Source organism: Protopterus annectens, chromosome 6.part1, assembly GCF_019279795.1.
Source record: "Protopterus annectens isolate FY-2018-M chromosome 6.part1, PAN1.0, whole genome shotgun sequence".
NCBI lineage: Eukaryota > Metazoa > Chordata > Ceratodontiformes > Protopteridae > Protopterus > Protopterus annectens.
In genome coordinates, this window is record NC_056738.1 from 382,601,797 (window position 1) to 382,628,123 (window position 26,327).

The following is a 26,327-nucleotide window of genomic DNA, read 5'->3' on the forward strand; positions in this document are numbered from 1 at the left end:
TATCAACAGTGTTATTATAACTGATTAAATGTATATGCTTAAACAGAGAATTCTGGAAGGGGAAGAGTAGAAGTTTTTGAAATTGTTCTGTAATTTTCAAATACTGCAACAGATCTTAGCAAAGCTCTGATTTGTATTGTACCATAGTAAGGTGATAAAATATGATATAATTCTATAACCAGCATTGAGAGGATGGAACTCTCACAGCAGTTTGTTTTGTTTTGTTTTCTTTGGAACATGATATAAAGATCGATGACAGTTATCACAGTCAGTTGTTAGTTTAGTTCAATGTTAGTTTGAAGATCATCACCTTGCCTTGTCAAAGTAAGCATCTCAGCATCCTATCTTGCCTTGCTTTATTTATTAAGTTAGCTAGGGAACAGTTATTCTTTAGACAGTCAGGAAATACAGTGAGATTAGTTAAGTATTGTTTTTCTGCATCTGTTTGAATTTGTCCAACTGTGTTATTTTTATTTCTCTTGTGATTGAAACGCTGGTGTTTATTGTACTTAGATATTTAGTATTCTAATGTTTTCTATTTTATTATTTATTATTAAATATTTTTATACCTTTCATTGTGGCTGGTCTTTCAGAGATTACTTTTAACATCTTGAGAGTACTTGTGCTTATTTTAGTGATGCCATGGCCACTCCAAAAAGCCTGGCTACTTTGGTTACACTCTACCATTTTCATTAGTATTGATTTTACTCAGTATAATTGGATACCCTTGTAAGAGCCTTAGAGTAGTTGACTGATGGCAGCATGGTCACCTTAAAGTTTGGGCAGAAGGGGGCACAGCTAGTAAATCTCTGCCAGCCTTTCACAGAAGAGTATGTGTGTGTGTGTGTGTGTGTGTGTGTGTGTGTGTGTGTGTGTGTGTGTGTGTGTGTGTGTGTGTGTGTGAAAATCAAATACTGAGGTATGGGCTTATCACCTACTTGGAACTGGGACACAATGCTCTAAAGTGAGTCATGTTTGGGATCTGGAGAGACAGACAGTCCAGTCCCAGGTCTAGAACTCATTGCCTGTGAGTTCTTTGTTGAAACTGTGCTTGATGCAGAGAGCTGCATTTGAAAATACTGTGTAAATCCATTTCTGTTCTTAGTGACCATCTCTCACAAGTGTCAGTGGTGAGGATTACTTGTACTGGCCTGGGGTAGAGAGGCCATCACATATTGTCTCTCCCTCCTTTGAAGACTCAAGCTAGTTTTTCAAGTGACCCTGGAAAAATGTTGCTTGAGAGAAATGGGCCTGTCTGAGAACACATTAACCCATACCCTGTCTTGAGAGTCCATCTGCACTGGAATTTCTGACCCCACTATGGTGCTCTACTGTCATGTCACATGCCTGCAACTCTAGGATCCACCTTAATAACTTGACAATTTGCTGTTTGGCACAATTTAACCATGTTAAAGGACTGTTGTCTGTAACCGCAATGAACTTTCTTCCATACAGATAAGTCTGAAGTTTCTGCAGTGCCCATACTATGGCTAGACATTCCTTTTCTACAGTTGCATAACATTCCTCCCTGGGTTGGAGTCTATGACTGAGATATACAACTGGATGCTTTTCCCCTCTGAGGAAACTTGATTGAGTACAGTGCCCACTCCATGGTTTGAAGCATACACATGCACAACAAATGCTTTGCCGTAATCTGGACTGGGGGTCCTCCCAAAGCCCCTTTAAGCTTTTTGAATGCCTGCTCACAGACTGGGGTCCACACTACCTCATCTGGACCATTTTTCCTTGTCAGGTCTGTGAAGGGAGCAGCTATTGTACTATAATTGGTAATTAACTTTCTGTAATACCCCGCTGTCCCCAAGAATGCATTCACCTGCTTTCTGTTAACAGGGGCAGGCCACACCTAAATAGCTTCCACTTTGTCAGGTTCTGGCCTGATCTTACCACTCCCCAATCTATATCCCAGGTAGGAGACCTCTGCCATACCCACCTGATACTTACTGGGTTTAATGGTCAACCATAACCTTTTCAGTTTACCCAGGACCTCCCTAACATGCTGAAGGTACCCTTGCCAGGAATGGCTGTAGAGGACAATATCATCCAGGTAAGCAAGGGCATAATCACCTGCTCCTGCTAGGATATGATCTACCAGCCGATGGAAGGTTGCTGCGGCATTTTCTATCCCAAAAGGAATCTTTGTGAACTTGTACTATCCAAAAGGAGTCACAAAGGCTGACTTTTCTCTAGTGGTGGGTGTCAAGGGCACCTACCAGTAGCCCTTGGTCAGATCAATAATGGCCAGATACTTAGCCTCACTCAACCACTTTAAGGCTTCATCCATCTTAGGCATGGGGTAAGCATCTGACTCTGTGTGACTGTTTCGTTTTCTGTAGTCCATGCAGAAACACCACTGGGGAGACCAAGGGACTGCTAGACTCCTGGATTACCCCAGTTCCAACATTTCCTGTATTTCCTCCTTCAGAGTCAGTCTGACTCACTGAGGCACCTTATAATGGGCCTGCTTGACAGGCCTTTGAGATCCTGTATCCACATGGTGCTGCATCAGGTGGGTGCACCCAGGTTTTCCAGTGAGCATGCCCCCAAACTCCTGCAACACTGCTTGGATTTCTCGAACTTGGGTACAAGATAGCTGCTGAGATATTGCTACCCGTTAAACAGATTTATCAGTCTGAGCCTCTCTGAGGAGATCAGTCACAAGATCCCCCTCAGATTCCTCCTGCGATCCACTACAAATACTCAACACTAGGGTATCCCTATCACGGTAAGGATTCATCATGTTAACATGATACAATTTGTGCCTCTGCCTCCTCCCTAGTAGGTTTACCATGTAATTAACATCACTGGCCTTCCTTAACACTTTGAAAGGTCCCTCCAAAGCTGCTTGCAGCTTAATGTGTCTGACAGGAATGAGAAACATATCTTGCTGTCCCTCAGCATACTCTCAGGCTTGAAAATTCCTGTCATACCAGACATTTTCTGCTGCTGGGCTCTTGCCAAGGTCTCCTGGGCCAAACCCAGGAGCTCCCTATGCCTTGTCCTGAGGTTTAGGGCATATGCCACAACAGACTCCTTGTGGGATTCACACTCACCCTCCCACTCATCACAAATCAAATCTAAAGCCCCCTTATCCTATGCCTATACAGCAACTCAAAGGGTGAAAATCTGTGGATTTCTGGGTTACCTCTCTGTATGCAAACAATAAATGGGGCAAGTATTTATCTCACTCTCTCTTAAACTGGTCTGCAAATGCACATAGCATGGTCTTTACTATAAAGTTTAACCTCTCCACAAGACCATTAGTCTGGGAATGGTAGGGGGTGGTCTTTAAGTGCTTCACTGCACAACACTTCCTTAGACAAGCCAGCAGCTCTGACATGAAATTGGCACCCCTGTCAGTTAGTATTTCTCTTGGGAAACCTACCCACTGAAAATCTGTAACAAAGCATTTGACATGTTCTCTGGCTCGATGGAGGACAGAGACCACCTCAGAATAGCTAGTCAGATAATCTACAACTAACAGGACATACTTTTCCCTGTGGAACTTGGGGTACTCAGAAGCCTCACAATATCCATAGCTATCCTCTGAAATGGCTCCTCAATCACAGGCAAAGGTATCAAAGGAGCTTTGACTTTGTCCCATGCCTTGCCTATCTTTTGGCACTACTCACAGGTCCTGCAGTACCCTGTCACATCCCTTGCAATACCAGACCAATAGAGGTTCTGCATAATGCAACTCTTGGAATGCTTTATGCCCAAATGAAAGGAATGTCATGGGTTATGGCTACAAGTGCTAGATGGTAGGCTCTGGGCACTACCAACAGCTGTATTACCTCACCCTGTAGCCCTCCCTCAGAGGTCCACTTTCTGTACAGTAACTCTTTTTTCCAGTATGCAGACCCTTTCCCTTGAGCATCAGGTGCCTCCTTAGTTACCTCCCTCAAGCCTTTTAAGGTAGGGACTGAAAGCTGAATCTGTCTCAGCTCTACCTTTGTGACCTCTCCCAGCTCCCCTTCCACAGGAAGCTTAGTATCTTCTGACAATGATGCCTCACTGTCAGCCTGAGCACTACCACTTACCTCTGTCCTTGCAGACACCCTGTCCATGGGAACCTAAATACCTACCAGCAGCTGTGGCTCACTTTCAGACTCAGTGCTACAGGGTAGCTCCCTCCCTGAAATAGCCACATCACTAGCACCAGCTTCAGGTCTGGGGTCTGTCTGAGTCTCTCCCAGTGTACCAGACCTACATGTCTGTCTCCAAGTCTGACTACATGTAACAGCATGTATAGGTTCATAGGTTCATAGGTTCATAGGTTGGTACTAGGCTATCAGCCCTAGGGCCTGTACAAGCCTAGTCATAACACTTCCCTGGCTATTTCTTCCCACAATATTTACTTCCCTGGACCTCTGCACAAAAGGTACTACATTATCAAAATCATTCCTATCAAGACATTTGCAGAAATATCCTCAAACACAGCTACCTGGTTGCTTCCTTTTCCACCCTCCCAGTCAAGGTGAAACCTGGTCAAAGATATTTGGAATGGGATCCCTCCTAAAGTTCTGACTGGAGTGGAATGCCCAAGCAAGTACTTCTCCTCTTTAACCACTGCAGGCTTCACAATAGTTATGTTAGAAGCTGTGTCTATCTTAGTAGTGGCCTGTCTTCCATCCACTAAGACAGGATACAAACTGCAGTGATAGTTTGGTACCCCTGTTGTATTCAGACAGCTTACTACTGGCACACAGTTACTCCCACTTGCTGGTTCCCTCATCTTTTGTTCCCCATCTTGCTTCAGTGGACATTTGTATGCTACATGGCTCCTCTGGTTATATTTAAACCATCTAACCCCTGATTCTGGCAGTGTACCTAATGTACTGGCTTCATCGGTTACTGGTAGAATCTGTTGGGGTGATTTAGTCTTCCCACCATGGGTTCCCTTGTATCCATGTGCCACACTGGGTATATCCTTCTTGTGCAATGCTTGCTAAGTAGAGATCCTCTTTTCTCCCAGCTCATCTGCAGAGTTACACTTCCAGTCTACCAACCAGATTGGCATGTCCTCAGGCAATGTACTAAGGGCTTGTTCCATCATCAAATGGTCTGGCAGTCTTTCAGAAATGGTGAAATGATACCCGCTCACCCATCTATGAATATAAGTGTTTAACTCAGCAATATAATCACATACACTTTCAATGACCTTTGCATCTCTGCTCGCAAAACTTTTTTTCTATAAGCCTCAGGTGTTACTTATAACAGTTCAATAAAATTGTTTCACTCTATCATAGTTTAAACAATCAGTATCAGACAATTTCAAAACAGCGGTTACCATGCAGTAAGGGGGTCAGGAACTGTACCCAGAGCTGTTGGTCAACATTATACTCTTTACGTACTCTTTCAAGTATATGAATAAAACTGTCAGTCACCCCCCCCCTCTGCAAATTGTGGAAGAAATTTGATGACTTTTATTGCATCAGGGGTCCAGTTATTCCCTTCCCCATTACCTCCATGACCCTGACAAAGAGTCAACATCTCCCTCTCATGTTGTCACTGCTTCTCTTTTTTCTTCAGCATCCATTCACCACCATCGCTCATTTTCTATGATCTCCAAATGCCGCAGTCTTTCTTTGGTCTCCAAATGTTGCAGGTCATGCTGACATTGTTTCTCCTTTTCTTCATCCTCCTAACATTTGGCCTCCAGTTCAAGTCTCTTTAACTCCAGATGGATTTTTAAGTTCTTTGAGGAAAAGGTGAACTGTCCTGTTTCTGAATACTGTACATTTCCATCACCAGACTGGTTGTTCTCCTGGCTACTGGTCCATGCTGTAGCTGCAATTAAACCCTAAATCATTTCCTCTTTAGTCCTGTTACCATGCACCAGTCCTTTGGCTTTGCACACCTTTGCCAACAAGTTCTTTGTCACCTTACTATAATCCTCTGCTGACATCTTTGCCTGCTTTACCTGACTAAATTAACCTAACAAAAATTAATAAAATTGTTGTGAAAATGAAACTCTGAATGTTTATCTTGTGGCTGTTGAGAGTACACACATCTTCAGTGACAACAGCCCACAGGCAACTGAAGTTCAATTAATATCCCACCACTCTGACTCCAATATTTGATGGCCTATCTACCCCAGGACAGTAATCAAGAAGCCTCAATCCTCACCACTGACACTGGTGACAGATGGTCACTAAGAACAGGAATGGATTTACACAGTATTTTCAAATCAACAGTGTTATTATCAAGCACAATTTCTCCAAGAGCACACAGAGAACATGCTCCAAACCTGGGACTGGACTTTCTGTCTCTCCAGATCCCAAACAAAACCCACTATGGAGCACTGTGTCCCAGTTCCTAGTAGCTGACATACCCACACCTGGGTATTTGATTTTCACACACACACACACACACACACACACACACACACACACACACACACACACACACACACACACACACACACACATGCACTCTCCTGGGAAAGGCTGGCACAGGTTTACTAGCTGTGCCCAATTCTGGCTAGACTTTAAATAACTGCTCTGCCACCAGTCAACTACTCTAAGGCTGTTACAAGTATATCCAATTATACTGAGCAAAATCAATACTAATATAAATGGTAGAATGTAATCAAAGCAGCCAGGCTTTTCAGAGTGGCCAAGACGCCACTAAAATAAGCACAGGTACTCTCAAGATATTAAAAATAATCTCTAAAAGAACAGCCACAGTGAAAGCTATAAAAATATTTAATAATAAATAATAAAATAGAAAACATGAGAATACTAAATATCTAAGTACGATAAACACCAGAGTTTCTATCACAGAAGAAATAAAAATAACACAGACAGATACAAACAGCTGCAGAAAAACAATGCTTAACTAATCTCATTGTATTTCCTGGCTGTCTAAAGAATAACTGTTCCCTAGCTAACTTTACTTCCACAAGGTAAGGGGATGATCTTCAAACTAACATTGAATTGAACTAAACTAACAACTGACTGTGATAACTGTCATAGATCTTTATATCAGGTTATAAAGAAAACAAAACAAAACAAACTGCTGTGAGAGTTCCATCCTCCCAGCACTGGTTATAGACTGACATCACATTTGATCACCTGAATCTGGTACAATACACACTCAGAGCTTTGCTAAGATCTGTTGCAGCATTTGAAATTTATAGGACAATTTCAAAATCTACTCTTCCCTTCCAGAATTATCTGTGTAAACATATACATTTAATCAGTTATAATAACATTGTTGATACATTTTTAACACAAGCATCTGCACAAGTCAGTATGATGTCAAATGACACAAAATTATTTACAAAACTTCAGCTAACTATGTTGGCATATGTTACACATGCAGCACCCTATTCTCCCGAGCACAGATGGCTATACCTCACATCGTCATGGAGAACATAATTTTTTTAGGTTGCTGTACTTTAGATGCACTGCTTTTGTATGTTTAAACTTGTTAAAATTATTTTAATTTTGGGGCTTTATAGGAAGCACATAGATGCACTTTAGGCATTGTATGCAAGGGAGAAGAAAGGCACTGTAAGCACCATTTGATATAATACTGAACTAGCACTATTGGCAAAAGTAAATTTACTCATCAGATGCTTTGAAGAACTCACGAATGTCTGCAAATTACTTTAATAAGGGAGAGGTGGATAACATGAGAAACATGATTTATACAAAAATGATCACTGTTTAAGAAAGTTTGTACCATCCTTAAGAATGATTGTTCAAAGAAAGATCCCACATTAAAGAAATTGGAGATCCAGAGTACCATTCCATTGCTAAGGACAGCACTGAGAAGAGATATACTTGATATGTGATTGCCAGCTAAGAAAGAGTTTGATGAAATCTAAATACAATAGTTGTATTGAGGAGGCTTTTGTCAGTTTCTTAGACCATATCTTTGGTGAAAGCCAACAGGGCAGCCACAATGCTCTTATATTTCCAAAATCCAGGTTGTAATTTGGAAAGAACACCATATTTTTGGATATATGGTGTAAACAAGTTTTTCTAGGATCCTCCTTAAAGCTGATAGGCTACAGATAGGACAGTAATTTACCATGGAGTAGGTAGGGTACAGAGGCTTTAGACAGTGGTCATCTCATATGATGGCTGTTTTCCACATGTCCTGAAAGGACTTCTGAGAGGCTAATAGATGAAAAGTGTGGTATAAGGGTTTTAAAATGAAATCTTTGCATTGCTGAAAAAAAGCTGGGAGAGATCATCTTGGGGAACCTGTGGAAGAAAGTTAGTCAGTGTCTCTGTAGCTAAGAGGTAATTTTTATGAAGTAGTACTTTTGTAAATCATCTCAGTAATACATGCAGAAGGATGTGGAAGGGATTATAATGTGTGACTAGGCTGAGTAAGGTAGGTAATGCGGAGATTCCTGAGGCAGGCCACATTTAGGTTAAAATTAAAAAAGAGGATTATAAAGAATTCAGGAATAAATGATAATCATTTATGATGGTTAGCATTGCTGCTAACATCTTTAATATCAAGACCACCTCCCTTTACACATTGCACCTTGTCCTCCCTCAAAACACAATCACTTACATCACTGACATATGATAAAACATTACAAAGTTGCAGAAAAGTAATAGTTAACATAGCATCACAAATGATTCTTAGTGGAGATATACATCCCAACCCTGGCCCCTCAACAAAACCTATCAACCTGCCATCAAGCCCACTAAACCTCACCAGAGAAAACTCCAATTTCCTAATATTAAATATAAATATTAGAAGTATTCTCAAAAAGACCAGTGAACTCCACGCCACCCTCTCACACTACTCATCTGATATAGTTGTCTTAAAAGAAACATGGCTTAAATCAGAGATCAACAACAACGGGATAACACTCCCTGGCTATGACATACATAGACAAGTCCAGATAAGAAAAAGAGGCAGAGGTGTAGCCATATTATACAAAAATAATCTAGTCCTTAAAGCTATAAACATAAGCATCCCAGATATTACTAATGCAGAAATACTATTAACTAAACTTTTACTTAATTTCAAAAAGCAAATAAACATAGTTGGTCTCTACATCCCATCAGGGAATAATATGCCTACCCTATAGCACATCCTACAATGGACAAATAAGCTCCAGCACCTTCCCCAAGAAACAATTATACTTGGAGACTTAATATCGATAGGTATTCCTGTAACTCAAACACACACACAAACCACATTTCTCTGTACGGCTTCTCCCAACTAATCCAACACACTACCAAGATAGACAAAACATAAAAAAAAAAGAATCAGTCCTAGATTGGATACTCTTCAATCAACCCAACCTTTTTCAACTCACAGGCTGTCTCCCTGACAGCCTTATTAACCACCACCCCACCGTTCTACTCTAGTAGCAAATAAACTCTTCCAAAACCCCATCATATCAGCAAATCAGAAACAAACAAAAAAATTAAATCCCCAAGAGTTCATATATGCACTCAAAAGCTGCAGATGGGCACCTCTCAAATACCTCCCATTAGACAAGGCAGTGGAGGTATTTAAATCCATCTTCCTTAGCATCCTAAATAAGCTTGCCCCACCTAGAACAATCAGGATAAAAGCCAACTACACCCCATGGCTAACCAAAGAAACAAGAGCTCTACTAAAAGCAAGAGACAAAGCCTGGGACAACTGGCACCATAACAAATCACTAACCAATCATCAGAAATACATAGAACTAAGAAATTCTGCCAAAAAACCTATAAGACAAGACAAAAAAGAATATTATGTTAAAATACAACTAGAACACTAAGGAAATCCACAGAAGTTCTACTCAGCAATCAAGAAAATCCTTCATCCTCGTCAAATCACTAACCCTCCCCAAACACTGACAACACCATAGATGACATACCCACACAGTTTAACAAATTTTTCACCAATTCTTTACTCAAACTAACAAACACTAGCTACTCCCCCCACTCCTCTCTCTCCAACACAAAACAACAATAACTATTCCCTACAACCTATCCCTACTGCCAATAAAAAAATTCCTTAAAAAAACTCAAACCAACAACCCTAGCTGCAGACAACCTACCTGCAGACTATCTCAAAATCGCTGCAGAAGCCATTGCATACCCTGTCTTCATCCTTATAAACCACTCCATCAGTGAACAACAGGTCCCAACTATCTGGAAAATAGTCCACATCATTCCACTACATAAAGGCAGTAGCTCTATAGAGCTTTCCAACTACCACCCAATTGCTATCCTACCTTCACTGTTAAAAATTCTGGAAAAATGCATCTATACTTAATTCCTCCACAATATCCTCACTAACAATCTGATATCCAAAACTCAACACGGAATCCGCCCACACCATAGTACAACCATTGCCCTTCTAAGGTTCACTAACTCTGTCAACCTTCTCAAAAATGAAGGTAACCTGGTCTCGTCTTTCTGGAACTCTCAAAAGCATTTGACATGGTCTCACTCTCCAGGCTATTAAACACACTATCAGAATTTAAAAGCAGCTACTCCACACTCAGCTGGCTCCAGAGATATCTCACTGGGAGGCAGCAAGCAGTCAAATGGGGTAACTCCCTCTCCCTACTGCTGTCAGTCACCTTATGGGTCCCACAAGGATCCATTATTGGCCCTCTTCTCTTCACGTCATTCACTAATAACCAATATACTGCTGCAAATGAAGCCATGTTAATACAATACACCAATGATTCTACCTTAATTTGTGCAGCCCAAACTCTCCAGCATGTTCAGGAAATAACACAGCAAGCCTTCTCTAAAGTAGAAACCTGGCTAACCAATGCCCAGTTAATACTAAATCCCAACAAAACAAAACTCATCCTATTCCCCTCTTCACTATTCAAAATCACCTCAGCAAACTATACCATCATTACCCCAGTCTCCCACACCAAACTCCTGGGAGTAGTAATAGACCAAAACATGAACTTTGATCTCCACATAAATCAAGATAATCAAAACATCCACAAAAATGGGTAGCCTGTACAGGAACAAACTTTTCTTCACAGACAAATCCAAAATCTCCATTGCCAGAACACACCTTCTCTCCACATTCCTAAATGCATCTCCCATCCTTACTAACCTCAAGAAAACTCACATACATAAACAAACTAGATAGCTGCTATAATAAAATAGCAAAGTTTGCTACAGCCAGCTACAGATCCCATCATTGTCATGTTCTCATAGAACTCTCATGGCTAGAATTCCCCAACCTACTAATTTTTAACCAGCTCTTCACGGCCCACCAAATCCTCAACCAACTTGAAAAAAACACCCGCTCTCAAAGGCCTACTTACTCACTATTCCAATAACCAGACCCTGCACTCCAGTAACAAAAACCTAGTAAACATCACTAAAAGTAGCAATAATGCTGGTGACTCGTTATACTCAAACAGCATCGCCAAAATCTGGAACTCCCTACCCATCGATATTAGATCTACCTCCAGCACCAACAAATTTAAGAAACTACTAAAAGATCACCTAACATCTACCTGTCTCTGCTCATGTACTAACCCTGGATAACTTTCTGTCACTCAGATATAACCTCTAACTACACTTCTATCTCACTCTATAACTCCTGTAACCTCCTTCTTCCTTACCTATATCCCCTTGTCTTCCTCGCAGTTGTAAACTATATTCTGTCAGATGACATACTAAATGTACTGTAGAGGCTTAAGAAAATCTAAGACATGCTGTACTGCATTTGTACTTTATGTGTTAATTTCATCTCTTGTGTATATTTTTGTTGATAATCTCATATGCATATAAATTGCTTTACTGGTCTCTGCTAAACTGTAAGTTGATAGATATAAGCTGTATAGTAAACTTTTTCTTTGTTGTACTGGGTATGTATTAGTAAAAATATAAATGTTAAATAAATAAATAAATAAAATAAAGGAGGCTAATTAGAGAAGGGCTCCATTTGGAGATAACAGACATGTAGTGTGTACTGCTTAGTAGCATACTATGGGCTCACTATCTACACTTACTTTTTAAAAGCTTACACGACACTATCCTGTGACAGTAGCTTGGAAATTACAGCATCATTACACATATTTTCAGGATGTATGTACTTGACCTGCTCAATTTACAAGTAGGTGTGGCAAAAATATTTCATCCTCAAACCTTATTATCCTCATTTCAAGATCATTGTACCCAGTGATATAGCTCAAACTTCAGCCAGCTCTATTATTGTAGAGGGCTAAAACCCTGAGCATATCCCAGGTGATCTAGGATCAATCAATCACTTGTATGTCTGGTAGTGTTGTTTGGGGAAGGTAGGCATGGTCATCTTAAAGGGTTGACTACAGCAGTCTGGGTCTTTAGAAACTTCAGATATTCAGAGGATGGCAGGCAGGGCATAATACAGCTTTAGAGGCATTTGTTCGGCTGACCAAGCCATGAATGCAGTAGTCTTCATCACATGTCATGTAAGCAGAAGTGTGTATCTGCACGGGTATGGCATAGTGGCCCCTATGTGACACAGGTCACCTGACTTTCACCCAGGAGTGGGGTTGGAACCAAAACAGAAATATCATCATTGCAAGGATGCAGGTAAGGGTATTAACAACCTTTATGGTGGCCTGGATAATGGCCCCTCTGGATGCCTTTAATCTCTGTACTGTGGATACCTACTAGAGGTGAATGAATGGATCCATATCTGAAGGAAAGAGGGCTGATGGGCATCAGGCACAGAAGTAAAAAGCACATAAAAAGAGTGATTAGTGATGGACAATGCAACCTCTGTTTTGCTCTTTTTCTAAGATGCACTAACTTTGGACCACTTGGATCGTGATACTAAGTGAACAGATCTAGTTCCTTTGATCAATGAATCAGATTGTCAAAACTCATATGGATGAGACCATATAGTCGACAATTTAGTTGGTTGTTCAATTAAAAGAAGCCAAACAATGTTTTCACAGGGGGTAAGCCCTCCTGCATTGCCATATCCTCCCTGTTAATTATATATAACAACTCCAAGATCATACTGTAGTGGGGGAAAGGGAAAATTCCCTGATCCTCACTGTACTGCCATCTCAGTCAGAACAGTTCAACAAACTAAAATGGCGACCATATGACTTCGACCATATAGGTTTTGATAATCTGGTTCACTGACCAAATGAACCCAGGTGAACACATAAGTCTCACTTTGCAAAGAAACAGGTAACATAACACACACACACACACACACACACACACACACACACACACACACACACACACACACACACACACACACACACACACACGGTTAGGCAAATATGTCTTGAGCTTGATAAACGAATCAAATGAAAGTAAAGAAAGAGAGCATATTTCCATATTTCAGTAAGAGAGATGTGAAGGAGACCTAAATACTTGGTGTAAGCTTTACCAAGCATGTGCGCTAAGGTTATTTAAATGTGTCTGTGATACTACTACTACTTACCATTGTGGTGTCCTCATGCATAAGTAGTGGTATTACTACCACAACAATAAGCTAGCATGTAATACTGACCCCTTAGATAAAAAAGAATCCCCTATGCTCTTGTAAACTCTAAATGCAGTAAGATGCAGTTTATGCTTTAGCCACAATGAGGAAGATATCATTACTAACTAAGTTGCATATCTCTGAATCTAGTGAAATTACTGTCAGTGCTAAGCATCACTCTGCCTTGACATTTATTCATTGCTGCCCATGCATTGTATTGGCACAGGCACCCCCATTCACTTTCTCACAAACTTGCAGACATTTACACACACACACACACACACACACACACACACACACACACACACACACACACACACACACACACACACACACACACACACACACACACACACACAAACACTCACTCACTTGTAGACATCCCTGCACACATGCACACATTCACACTTATAGATATCTCTACACACACACACACACACACACACACACACACACACACACACACACACACACACACACACACACACACACATTCAGATACTCATTGTATATGATGTACTCAGTCACTCGTATATGATACTCCCGTACTCACCCATGCTCCTTTACACACACACATACACACACACACACACACACACACACACACACACACACACACACAAACACACACACACACGCACACACACACATGCCTACTCTATCGAAAACCTATTTAACCCCCCACAGCAACCACCCAAATGCTCACTTACACATGCACATACATACACACTGTCATCGTACATCATTCCTACTCCTGCAGACACACATACACACTGCTGCACACATACACATATTGATACATTAAATACCTAAACAAACTAACATACTAAAAACTGTTTTAGGGAGAAAGTACAGATCATGAAAGTGAATTGCTGGCAGATTCATACCTCTTAATTATCCCTCATTTTACTTTATAAAGACTGCTGTATTTCCCCTTAAATGTCTGATTATGTGGTAAAAAATGTGAGGTAAAGTGATTGAATAGTACCAGTCATTTAATTACAAGACCTTTTTCTTCAGAAAATTCTCATTAGTTCAACTCTTTAAATTATAAGAATTTTCTAAGTGTATACCATCAATGTATATATTGATTTGTATAAATATATGGGTTGCTGGTATTTTGCTGGTTTGCTATTTAGTTGCATAAAATAGGATCAAGGTTTTAACACAGAAATCCCATTTCATTGTCTACATTTTTCTTTTTTCTGTTTACTTTTATAGTGTGGACTACTTTTCTGGACTAATTTTGTGGGAATAATTTTGTGGTTGTAATTAGAATTATCTGAAGGGTTCTTGTTTTGTTTTGTTTTTATTTTTGGGTGATTTTAATCCTTTTCTGGATAATACTGGTGTGGGCAATCACACAGTAGAACAGATAAGGATAAGTTTCTCTTTTGTGCAATGTTGTGCAATCGTGTAAGTAGTATTCATAAGTATCAGGAGATGTAGGGGTGCACAGTGCTTGCCACCATGCAAAAGTATTTTTTGTAACCAAGAGATTGTGAGCAAATGTTTTCAGATTTCATCCTTTCATCATAAACTGATATATAGATAAATAGATAGTGACAGATAAGTGTGCATGTGTGTTCATACCTCTCAACTGTACTGATTTTTGGAGGATGTCCAGGTTTTTGCCTCATATTTTTGGTCTGTTTCCTCATAACATTGTGGTTTTCTTCCAAATCAATGGCAAATATTTGAGGTTTGAAGTAAAAAAATAGACAGACATTTGAGTTTCAGATTTCATACCCTTCAGAAAATCTGTGCTAATGCAAGACCTGTTATTCTATCAAATTCCTATTTTGTAAGAGCAATATTTAAAAATTGTCCCTATTTTTGGCCTTTGTTCCCCCATTATTTTTGGCTTTGTCCAGATTTCTTGCTTTAAGAGGTTGAGAGGTATGGTGTGTATAGGCACTATATATTTTATATTCAGTGGATTAAGAGGTCATATAAAGTTTCCTAGATCACCATTTTCCTTCAAGATCCTATATATATGCAGCATTCCAGTACCATTATTAAACAGAAAACAAAAAACACTGAACAATAAAGTGTTGGTCACACTGGTTGCAGTGTAGGATAACAAACATTTCAGAGTAAAGAAAATCAGTAATTTCCATTTCAGGTTTTGAAGAATTGTACGAGTGAGTTTACAACACAAATACTTACTCAGAGAAAGGGTATTCAGGATCATGCCGGATAAGGCCATCCCAGTCAGAAAACGGAATATACAATAACAAATATAGATGGGAGAGAATGCTGCACAGGTCCCAGCCACAGCCATTTGAAAGTTAGACCACATCAACAGCTTTCTTCTGCCAAACCTAAATCCCAGAAAAGAGCCAAAAAATAAGACAAAAAAATTTAAGAAGTGTCAAGCTTTATTAAGTAACAGCGCTTTAAACAAACCACAGTAATATCTTCACCAGAAATATAAATATTTCAAGTCAGTATTTAAGCTTTATTTTTTTATAATTTTTAACTAAAGTACTTAAATACCACAATTAATTTAGAACTGCAACAATCTAAGTGAATTGTTGGCTATCATCACTAAATCCAACCCAGAGATTCAGAAACTTTGTGTCCGTTATTGCAGCCAGTCCTACTCTGTTTACTGTGCATGTGAGACAAGCTTCAAAATGCAAGCAATAATACTTGACGGGGTGTATGTTAATGTAAAATTAACACTCGCCCAGGGGTGTTATGATACCGGATGCCACAGGCGGAGGGCCTCTACACCCCTGAAAGGGCATTAATTACACATTAACACACACCCTGGAGGGCATTATTGTGCTTAGACTGGAGAATGGGCTCTCTATAAAATTGTTGTGCTTTACTTACTTATTTATTTTTTAAGTACTATATTTTTTTATGTATTTTTAATGTAAAATAGTTCCCCCACCTACTGTTAACAATGTTGGAGGAAGCATTTTACATCAAATATATAAAAAATAATATAGTGCTTAAAAAACAGTAAGCAAGTGAAACCCAGTTTTACATACAGCCCATTCTCTCTCCAATACACACATACACAGTCTCTTCTGCTTTCACACACATACATATACACACAGTCTTCTCTGCTTTCACACACACATTCACTCACACAAGATCTGTCTCACCCTCTTTCTCAATCTCTCACAGTCTCCAGTTGCTTTCATTAATACATCACTCTCACTTTCTCTCTCACTCTCTCTATCTCTCTCTCTCTCTCTCTCTCTCTCTCTCTCTCTCACACACACACACACACACACACACACACACACACACACACACACACACACACACACACACACACACACACACAGTCTCTCTGCTTTCATGCACGCATTCATGCACACATGCAGAAATAAACATAAACAGACTTTTCCGTTTCGCTCGATCTATCATTTTCTCTCTCACTCTTGCTCACATACACGCATACAGTCTCACACACACTATATTTTTTTTCTCTTTTTTTATTTTACACTCGCTAAACAGCAAAAGCGCTGCTTAGGGAGTGTAAAATAACGGCTCACTCTCACTGGCATGCACGCATACACACACAAAGACATAAACACACACACACACACACACACACACACACACACACACACACACACACACACACACACACACACACACACAGACACGAGTCTATATTAAAATCTCGAAGACTGACAATATCGAATACGATATTGTCGACACGAGAATACCGAAAGCGCACTACATCAAACGTTTAAATGGAAAATCTCTGTAGGGGGAGATTTCCGTTTAATTCAATGTAGTGCATTCTCGGAGTTGGTATATTTAAGTAGGGGGGGTGTGGGGGTGCAGGGGGCCTACCCACTATTTAGTTTTTTTTTTTTATTTAGTATTTTCTTTTTTTTTTTGGTTTCGATGGTTTAAGACTTAGATCACTAAAGTTTGATCTTTAGTGATTTGAAGTTTTAAACCTTTGAGATAATAATATAGACCCCCCCCCCACACACACATAAGTCTATATCAAAATCTCGAAGACTGACAATATCGAATACGATATTGTCGACACGAGAATACCGAATGTGCACTACATCGAACGTTTAAATGGAAAATCTCCGTAGGGGGAGATTTCCATTTAATTCAATGTAGTGCATTCTCGGAGTTGGTATATTTAAGTAGGGGGGTGTGGGGGGTGCAGGGGGCCTACCCACTATTTAGTTTTTTTTTTTTTAATTTAGTATTTTCTTTTTTTTGGTTTTGATGGTTTAAGACTTAGATCACTAAAGTTTGATCTTTAGTGATTCGAAGTTTTAAACCTTTGAGATTATAATATAGACCCCCCCACACACACACGTACCTTTTTTGTTGTTGTCTTCTTTTTTATATTTTACATTCACTAAACAGCAAAAACACTGTTTAGTGAGTGTAAAATAATGGCGGACATTCTGTTTCCTCAGTCCGAGCTCCACGGGGGCTTGATAAGACAAGACTGCAAAGGGTGTTGGTGACAAAATCAGAGATGTGGAAGAGAATGGAGAAGGGAGTATACAACACATTAATATCAATCTTAATTAACTGAAGATACAAAAGATTAAAAAAAGACATGATGGGTGGGGTACAGGAAAGTAACAAGATAAATTGCCCAAAAGCAGTTATGACATCAGCAGAGTATGATGACTAGAGTTGTTCAAATGTCACAAAAAAGCACTGGGAATAGACATGAACCCTTAACCGTCTTCACTTACAAAGAACTTCCTTTACAGACTGAGCTATAAAACAGTCACACTGAAGGTATCAGTGAAGCAGATATCAGTTGATTGCTGCACACTTGCAGAATGAAAGACACACACACACACACACACACACACACACACACACACACACACACACACACACACACACACACACACACACACACACACATCCAACCCTCATGTGACTTGAATCCTCAAACCACTTTACTTATACTCTACAAAGCACTTCATTTACAGGTTTAGCTGCAGACAGCGTTGCACTAAAGGAATCACCTTTATCATATGTTGTATCTGCAGTCTGCCATGCATTGACACTAAGCTAATTTACATGCTTTGGAGGCAGCTGAGAGTAACATACATAGTAGATGATCGTGGATGTACTTAATCATTGATTCTCTGTGAGTAATGCCAGTCTTTGTTAGTTCCACATGGACACTGATGCTGCTCTTCAGAACCCATCGTGCACAGTACTACATGGGCATGTATGGGGTGTGTTTATCTATATTTCGACCAGAATGTTGTTGTTGTATCTTTCAGCTTTTCCCGGTTAGGTGTCGGCACAGTGGAACTCCGGTCCGCTAATGATTGGCAGTAGATTTTTAAGTACAGAGTTTCCAGCCCTGACGCATAGCCTTCAACGAAAGTACACCTATTCATGCATGTCTCCGCACAGAAGACACTTTAGCTGAGAATCGATCAAGACACCGTCTTACTGTGAGGCGACAACCACCACCGCAGCTATCTATATATTTCGACCAGAATAAAGGTTGGAAATGGGAATCAAGTAGTGGGTACAATGCAATGTGAAAACTAAGAAATGAATAGGATGGAGGTGGGGAAGATAGTGTACATTTTTGTGGAACAGTAGCTCATTTTTCACGTCTAAGGAGAAGGTAAATTGGGGAAGGAATCAAGGGATATAAGATAATGGTAAGGGAGTTAAGTTAGGTAGCAGGTGAAGACAAATACCACTGACAGGGTCTGTCTTAACACAATGGGGGGATGCAATTCTGAAGGAGACGTTAGACAAAGAAAGGGAAGGCAATGGGGAGGGCAGGTTTGAAGGGCAACAGGGATGGGCAAGAACACAAAAGGGAGGGTAACACTAGGATGAGAGATAGGATGGGATACTCTCAGCTGCAGTCTATCCCAGCTAAGGCTCAGTGGGAGATTACTTGCCACCCTGGATACTGTCACCACTGGTTCTTGTCTCAGATGGTGGACACAGTGCTGGACAGGGATGTGTCTGAACAAGTTGCTGTCTCAGGGATGGGCAAGAACACAAAAGGGAGGGTAACACTAGGATGAGGGATAGGATGGGATACTCTCAGCTGCAGTCTATCCCAGCTAAGGCTCAGTGGGAGATTACTCGCCACCCTGGATACTGTCACCACTGGTTCTTGTCTCAGATGGTGGACACAGTGCTGGACAGGGATGTGTCTGAACAAGTTGCTGTCTCAGATGGTGGAGAAAGTGCTGGACAGGGATGTGACAGAACAAGCTGCTGTCTCAGATGGTGGAGACAGTGCTGGCAGGGTTGCGGCTCAACAAGTTGCTGTCTCAGATGGTGGAGACAGTGGTGGACAGGGATGTGTCTGAGCAAGTTGCTGTCTCAGATGGTGCAGACAGTGCTGGACAGGGATGTGACTGAACAAGCTTCTGTCTCAGATGGTGGAGACAGTGATGGACAAGGATGAGACTGAACAAACTTCTGTCTCAGATGGTGGAGACAGTGATGGACAGGGATGAAACTGAATAAGCTGCTGACTCAGATGGTGGGGACAGTGCTGTACAGGGATGTGACTTAAGAAGCTGCTAGAGAAAGGCTCTTCATTTGGCTAATGTGGGCATCCAACCTCCTGTCAGTAACCTCCTCCACAATGTCTGCTGGCTACTGATGGGTGACAAAGATATCACCTCCACTGACATTACTACTGGTGGTTCCAGCATTTGGTGTAGGATTACCCAAGATGAGTGGTGCAGATAGTGAAGGAGGAGTGGAGGCAACTCTGGCAGGAAGAGACCCAGATGTGCTGGGTGCTTCAAGTGTTCATAATGGCAGTGGTGCCACTACTGCTGCCATGTGCAGGGGGCTGACAGGCCTTGCCAGAGGGATGGATGTGGGTTGTAATGCTGTTGCTTATAATAGTAAAATATATGGAGAGGAACAAAATAATAAACAAAACAGATGTAAGAGAAAGGATAGCAGCAAAGGGGGTGGAGAGAAATAAAAATACATTGAAATCTGAATCTCATATAACATATACTTGAACTATGGTACACTTAAACATATTATATTTGATAGACCAAAAAACACTTTTCAGTTTAACAAGGTTATTAGTATACACAAGTGAGAGGGGAAACTGAACCAAAAGCCTTGATCACATACATTTTAACAGAGAGGTGCTTAACATGATAAACTGCATCGACAAGACATTGGGTTTCTTTACTCCAAGATAGAGTAGTGATGTCTGAGGCAAATGTACACATACAAAGATAACATGCTGCTTAGACATATTTTGCTCACAGGTTACATGCAAAGGAAACATCTACTATATTGATAAAGTTGTTTACCCAACCAATAATGTTGATCGTACTTCGATCTTACTTCATGTAAGGTTGTAATGATTATAATGAAAGAGAAACAAATAAAAATTAGCTATTTCATGATAGCACAATTGGAGGGGGGTGGAATTAAACCTGCAGGAGTCCTAAAAATAAGGCAGCACAGCCTTGGCATCCTGACACATTTGTCCACATATACGATAGGATGGATCCACAAGTACACAGTAATAACCTTAAACAGTAATACTGATACCTTTCAGCTATGGTAGTCATGACTAAGTTTATGAATGGTATACAACTTGGAAATTAATCTCTAATACTTAATATTAAAATCAAGACAGTGAAGACAGTTTGATGCATGTATACTCAACCCGGTGGTCTCTCATGTGCTCCAGTCTTCTCCTGTATAGCCGTCTATTCCTTTTGATATCTTCCAAGGCTATAGATATAAAAAAAGGCACTGTGTAATATTTGTGGATGGCATGCAGTGCTGTTTTAAATATGCAGCTAATGTAAGTTCTACTTACAGTGCATATGTGGTGCCTGCTATTTAACTCCATCCTCCCATCATTGTAGGAGGTCAGGATTGTGGTATCTCATGTCACCGTACTGGTGATGGCACTGCACTCCATGTGCAGCATGCCAGATGCATGGATGACAGCCTTAGCTCAACTATTCCAGACTTCAATTTTATACTGAGGCCTTTTATAGCCCTCCTGTATGAGGCTGTGGCTATAATTCTTGCGGAGGAGGTAGAGAAATATTTTTGATTCCTCCTCACACCACATTTGTGCTGTAAAAGGAGCACTACTCACTCCATCAGTCATGATGTCTCACTTCAAAGAATTGCAGGGAAAATTGTAGAAAGTTAGTGCCCATATTATGTCTCAGATATCACATCTGCAACACAATAATGGTTATTAAAGGGCACCTCATTGCGCGATAGATGTTAAAATCAGAAAATATAGGTATTGTATTGTTGTGGTTCGCAATGTCACTTTAAGCTATGAAGCATGGCAGTTGTGTATCCCCGTGTATGCTGGTAACAAATCAACCACTACATGTGACTCCATATAAAAGTGGTAATATGTGGAATTACAAATCTCCTCCTAAAGGCAAGTAGTAGCCTGCATGAGCAGTGCTGCCCACATGGACCCAGGCATGTGCACAGCATTAAGTACAAAAGAGCATGATGATTTTCAGGTTTTCCCATCATACAAATGGAGTGATTCAGAAACATTAGTGAGCTGAAATCTGTTAGGATAGTTCTCACACACAACCAGGTTAATATGCATGATATAATCACAATGAGAAGGACAGTGTCACCACAATATGGAAGAAAACTCTGAAGAATGTAATTGGATATTTATAACTCTGTTAGTTTGTATTACAGCTGCTTTTAAATGCTCTTCAGTCTAGTGATAATAAGAAGTATATATTTGACAGTAGTTCTAAATATTTTGGGAAAGGTGTATTGAGAGGCGGATTGAAAACATACACCACTTGCTAGTCTTAAGAAGTATTAATCTTTATGGGAGACACACCAAAGAGCACATACTCAGAGCACAGTGAAATATATTTTATACATTGCATGTATCTCAGTAGCACAAATTTGTAACAGTGACTGGAACGGTTCACTTGGCCTGTTGCAATTTTGTGATTGTTTTATAAAGGACATATACACATGAAAGCTATTTGCCTGAGATTGCTTAAAAATCATGGATATAAGTATATAAAGGTTAGCCACAAAGCCACGGATATAAGTATATAAAGGTTAGCCACAAAGCCACGGTTATAAGTATATAAAGGTTGGCCACAAAGCCATGGATTTAAGTATATAAAGGTTAGTTTTGGTAAGGAGGATAATGAAGATGTTAGGATTTGTAAGGGGCATTCAGAAACAAGGCTGCTAATTCCATTGCTTTCCATATCACCAGAGCAAGGCACAAAAACAGAATAAAAAAAAGTAGTAATGCATCTGCTAGGACATCATCATCACCATCATCCACACAAGGCCAAGTTCTCGGATACTGAGAATGAGGTGCTGCTCCTTTTCTTCATCTTCATGGCTGACAGCTGTTTGGCCTTCATGCAGCTAACCAGTCCTATCATGACTGTGTGTGATCAAAGATTTTTGGCCATAGCCACATCAATACCTGCCAGTCTGAGTGACCTCTTAGTCACTATAAATCTTACTAAATCTGCCCGACTTACTGTATACATGTAGGTTGGGGGGAGGGTTCAACGTCCACATCATCTGCACAAGGTATGTCCAGAAAGTATTACTTTTTGTTATGCTGACATTTGTAAAACTGTCAGTTGCATGTATGATTGTGGTTCTGGGTCATACTTACACTGGATATGTTTCACTTTGATGTACTCACTAGTGATTCTTTTTCTGGAACCAGCACTGTGGAACTTCCCCTGCCTGATGTTGGAGGATCCGCAACCTCCATTAACGATAGTGAGAATGAGCTGACACAAACTGGGATACAGAGTGTGTATTTGACACAAGGATACAAGGAATGTGACCACTGCATCCTCTACCCAGACCACAGCCTCTATGGTTGCAGATACCAAGGTTACCCACTCTTCACAGGAAGGGCAAGTTAATGGGGGCACTATCGATTAGAGAATTGCTCTGGCCCACAGTAGACAGATGTCAGAATATGCCCCAAGCACTCATAGGCAGAGGGCTCACACAGGGAGAGGTAGGTAATGGTGCTTGCTAGAGATATGGTTACTACCCTTCCCCTTAGGTTAACATGTCACTTGCTGCAATCCAGTGTATGTGCAGGGCTGTCATGTAGGCACAGGTTAGTACCACCACAGCCATGACAGAGAAAGTGAGGGTGATGATGGGTGTGTGTGATGCCCTAAGGGCATGCATGTCCTGTATCTGTCAGTCCTTGGATAGGCTGAGTCACCACTAGAATATGCACTGCCTTTTCTGGGTCATCTGCAAAGGCAAAGGGCTGTCCATGGGTGCAGTTATCTGTTGCATCCACAAATTTTAGCCTACATGGCTATACCAAGATTCCTCTCTTACAGTGCTATCAGTTATACAGCAACATCTGTTGTGGAGGTGTCGACTCACAGAAGAGACTGTTCTCATGGTTGTGGTGATCATCACTGTGGCAAGTTGCATAGCGGACATCACATCAGGTTACACAGTAGATCAGCATCTAGCCAGGGTTGTGTTAAATCCAGTGCCAACTGCTAGTAAAGCCAGCTGTCATGGGTGGTGCCGTGTACAGGATGCTGAACCATCTGTCATGCATGACCTGGACCTATTGAGTGGGCCACGTGGCAGTGTTGCTGAGACCGTATCACTGCAGTCCCACATTCACATCTCCACAGCCCTCACTACATCGCACCCCTCTTCTGACAAAGGCCTTCCTCAACATTAAGGGACCCCCACTGGACTGACATTTCACAGAACAGCAGATTTTACTTTCTACTCCTTGGCATTCACACTCACACACTTCACTGTGAAAGACACACACTCCAATACTCCCTTTTCCACCTGTGCAAATGATGATAACTGTGCTATACCCATTGTATACTGTTACATGGTTTGCTTATGTCTGATGCACAGCATGGCTACCGTATGCAAAGGTAAGCACAGCCTGGTGTTGGTTTTGCATACATCGATTTTACTGTTGAGTATCTGCTTTACTGCTGTCTACTATGTTCTGAAATTATGCGCAATCAACTGTTTCTTTGTAAGTGCCACTACATACTGTGCCCAGCTCCATCTGGCATGGTCACCCCCTGCTGCGGGGCGGGCTCCTCCTCTGACTCACTCTCTGCTGCCTAGTCTGTTGAAAACTGATGGTTCTGCAAGTGCCCCCTCTGCTATAAGTGTTTGCTAAGTATGATATTGTATAGCACTGCACAAACTGTCAGTATTTTCGCACATGTACCAGGCTCCTACAGCAGGCACCACTGGATGAATCCAGACAGTAAAAGCATGCCCAAATACACAATCAACACTGTTTCTTGTTTGTCATTGGGCACAGCTATGACCATGATCTTTTTAATTTTTGATTTCTTATGGGTATAAAAAGCCAGGCTTCCAGGGCATATCCAGCATCATCAACATGATGCCCCTGTGAGAATTCACCCCTCACAAAAAATTGGTACAGATCATCCCTGTGTAACCTGCACAGACATTGCAGATGATACTTTGTGCAATACAAAACACCTAGCAGTTGATGGAGTGATACCCTTTGTAGTTAATGTATCTCCCACGAGATGGGGCCTATATTACAATGTGAGTACAGTGAGTCTATGACCTCCACAACCTTAGGGAAATTTGTTATATCATGGAACTCTTACATGGTGTTCACTCTCTCCACAGAGATATCACTGTTCCAAATATATATATATATATATATATATATATATATATATATATATTATAAAGACAAAATAAAGTGGGGGGGCTTCATCCACCACACCCCCAATGTGGGGGGCTGTGCCCCCAAATCCCTCCTACTTAAATATACCAACTCCGAGACTGCACCACAGTGGAGAAAACAGCAAAGTCCTGAGAACGGTCCAGTGATTTTTTTCCCTGGGGAAAAAAAAATCACTGCTCCATAACTTCGCTGTTTTCAGACTTCAGGTTTTACGTGTCGACGAAAGAGTGTTTGCTCTTTCGTCACTTCGCTCTTCGAATATAGACCCAAGGTAATACTCTGCTTTACATTTCTTTTAAGTTCCTTGTTGGCATATTTCATTGTGGCCTTCAGGTAAGGTACACGGCAATTTCATTATTTTCCTTCTTTTATTATACAGTTTATTAATGTGGGAATTCTACCACAGCAATACATCTCTGAATTTATGACTGTATTTATGGTGTGTGTTCTGGAGTTTCTATGCAGATGTTTAGGCAGTTGTAAATATTGTTGGTGAATGTGACTGCACTGTCAGCTGGGACCATTTCTGGGGGGATTTTTGAAATGTTTGAGTAGGTCTTCTACATGCTGAGTAGGTCTGCCCTTGAGAAATCCCTAAAGATGGTCTCATTTGGTGGTAAGATGATGCCGCTAGGCGTGATGGAAATGATTATTAATGTCTGTCCATTTTTAACTAAAGATGAGGAGATGCAGTGCTGCTAAGGATCAGGTAAAATATATGAATGCCTTTAGTGGATAATCTTACAGTCTGCCCTGATGCATTGGTATTAAGAAAGTCTCAAAATAATGAGCATATGCACTTTATTAGGTAAAAGTCTGTGCCCACGACTTTGGGCATTCAGAATCGCTGTATAGCTGAAACACCTGATGTTCATAAGGATCATTTGCATATATCTCATGTGCCTCTGATACAAGAGGTTTGAGAGGTCACTCGGTGGAAGTTCTACTTGGGTGGAGTTTTCATTTAGTTTTTACTGATTGTTTTTTTCTGTGTGACATTCTCAGTCTTTATTTTAGGCTGACGTATACAGCATTCCCTTAGAATGACACTAGCTACTTAGAGTTTTTAAATCAGCTTTATTAACTTCACTCACTGAACAATCATACGAGTGCACATATGGTTACTGAAAACTAAATAAACCATTTCATCCTTTTTCATTAACTTCGTGCA

General features: G+C 40.7%; 1 protein-coding gene across 1 annotated transcript in view; it reads right to left on the minus strand.

Moving 5' to 3' along the window:
* The window catches only part of LOC122805336 (solute carrier family 22 member 6-B-like), a 489,073-nt gene that overhangs the window by 255,833 nt on the left and 206,913 nt on the right, over positions 1 to 26,327 (minus strand). Inside the window, exon 3 of the mRNA XM_044075423.1 lies at positions 15,625 to 15,779. Within this exon, the coding sequence (XP_043931358.1) occupies positions 15,625 to 15,779 (155 nt within the window). The remainder of the gene's footprint in view (positions 1 to 15,624; positions 15,780 to 26,327) is intronic.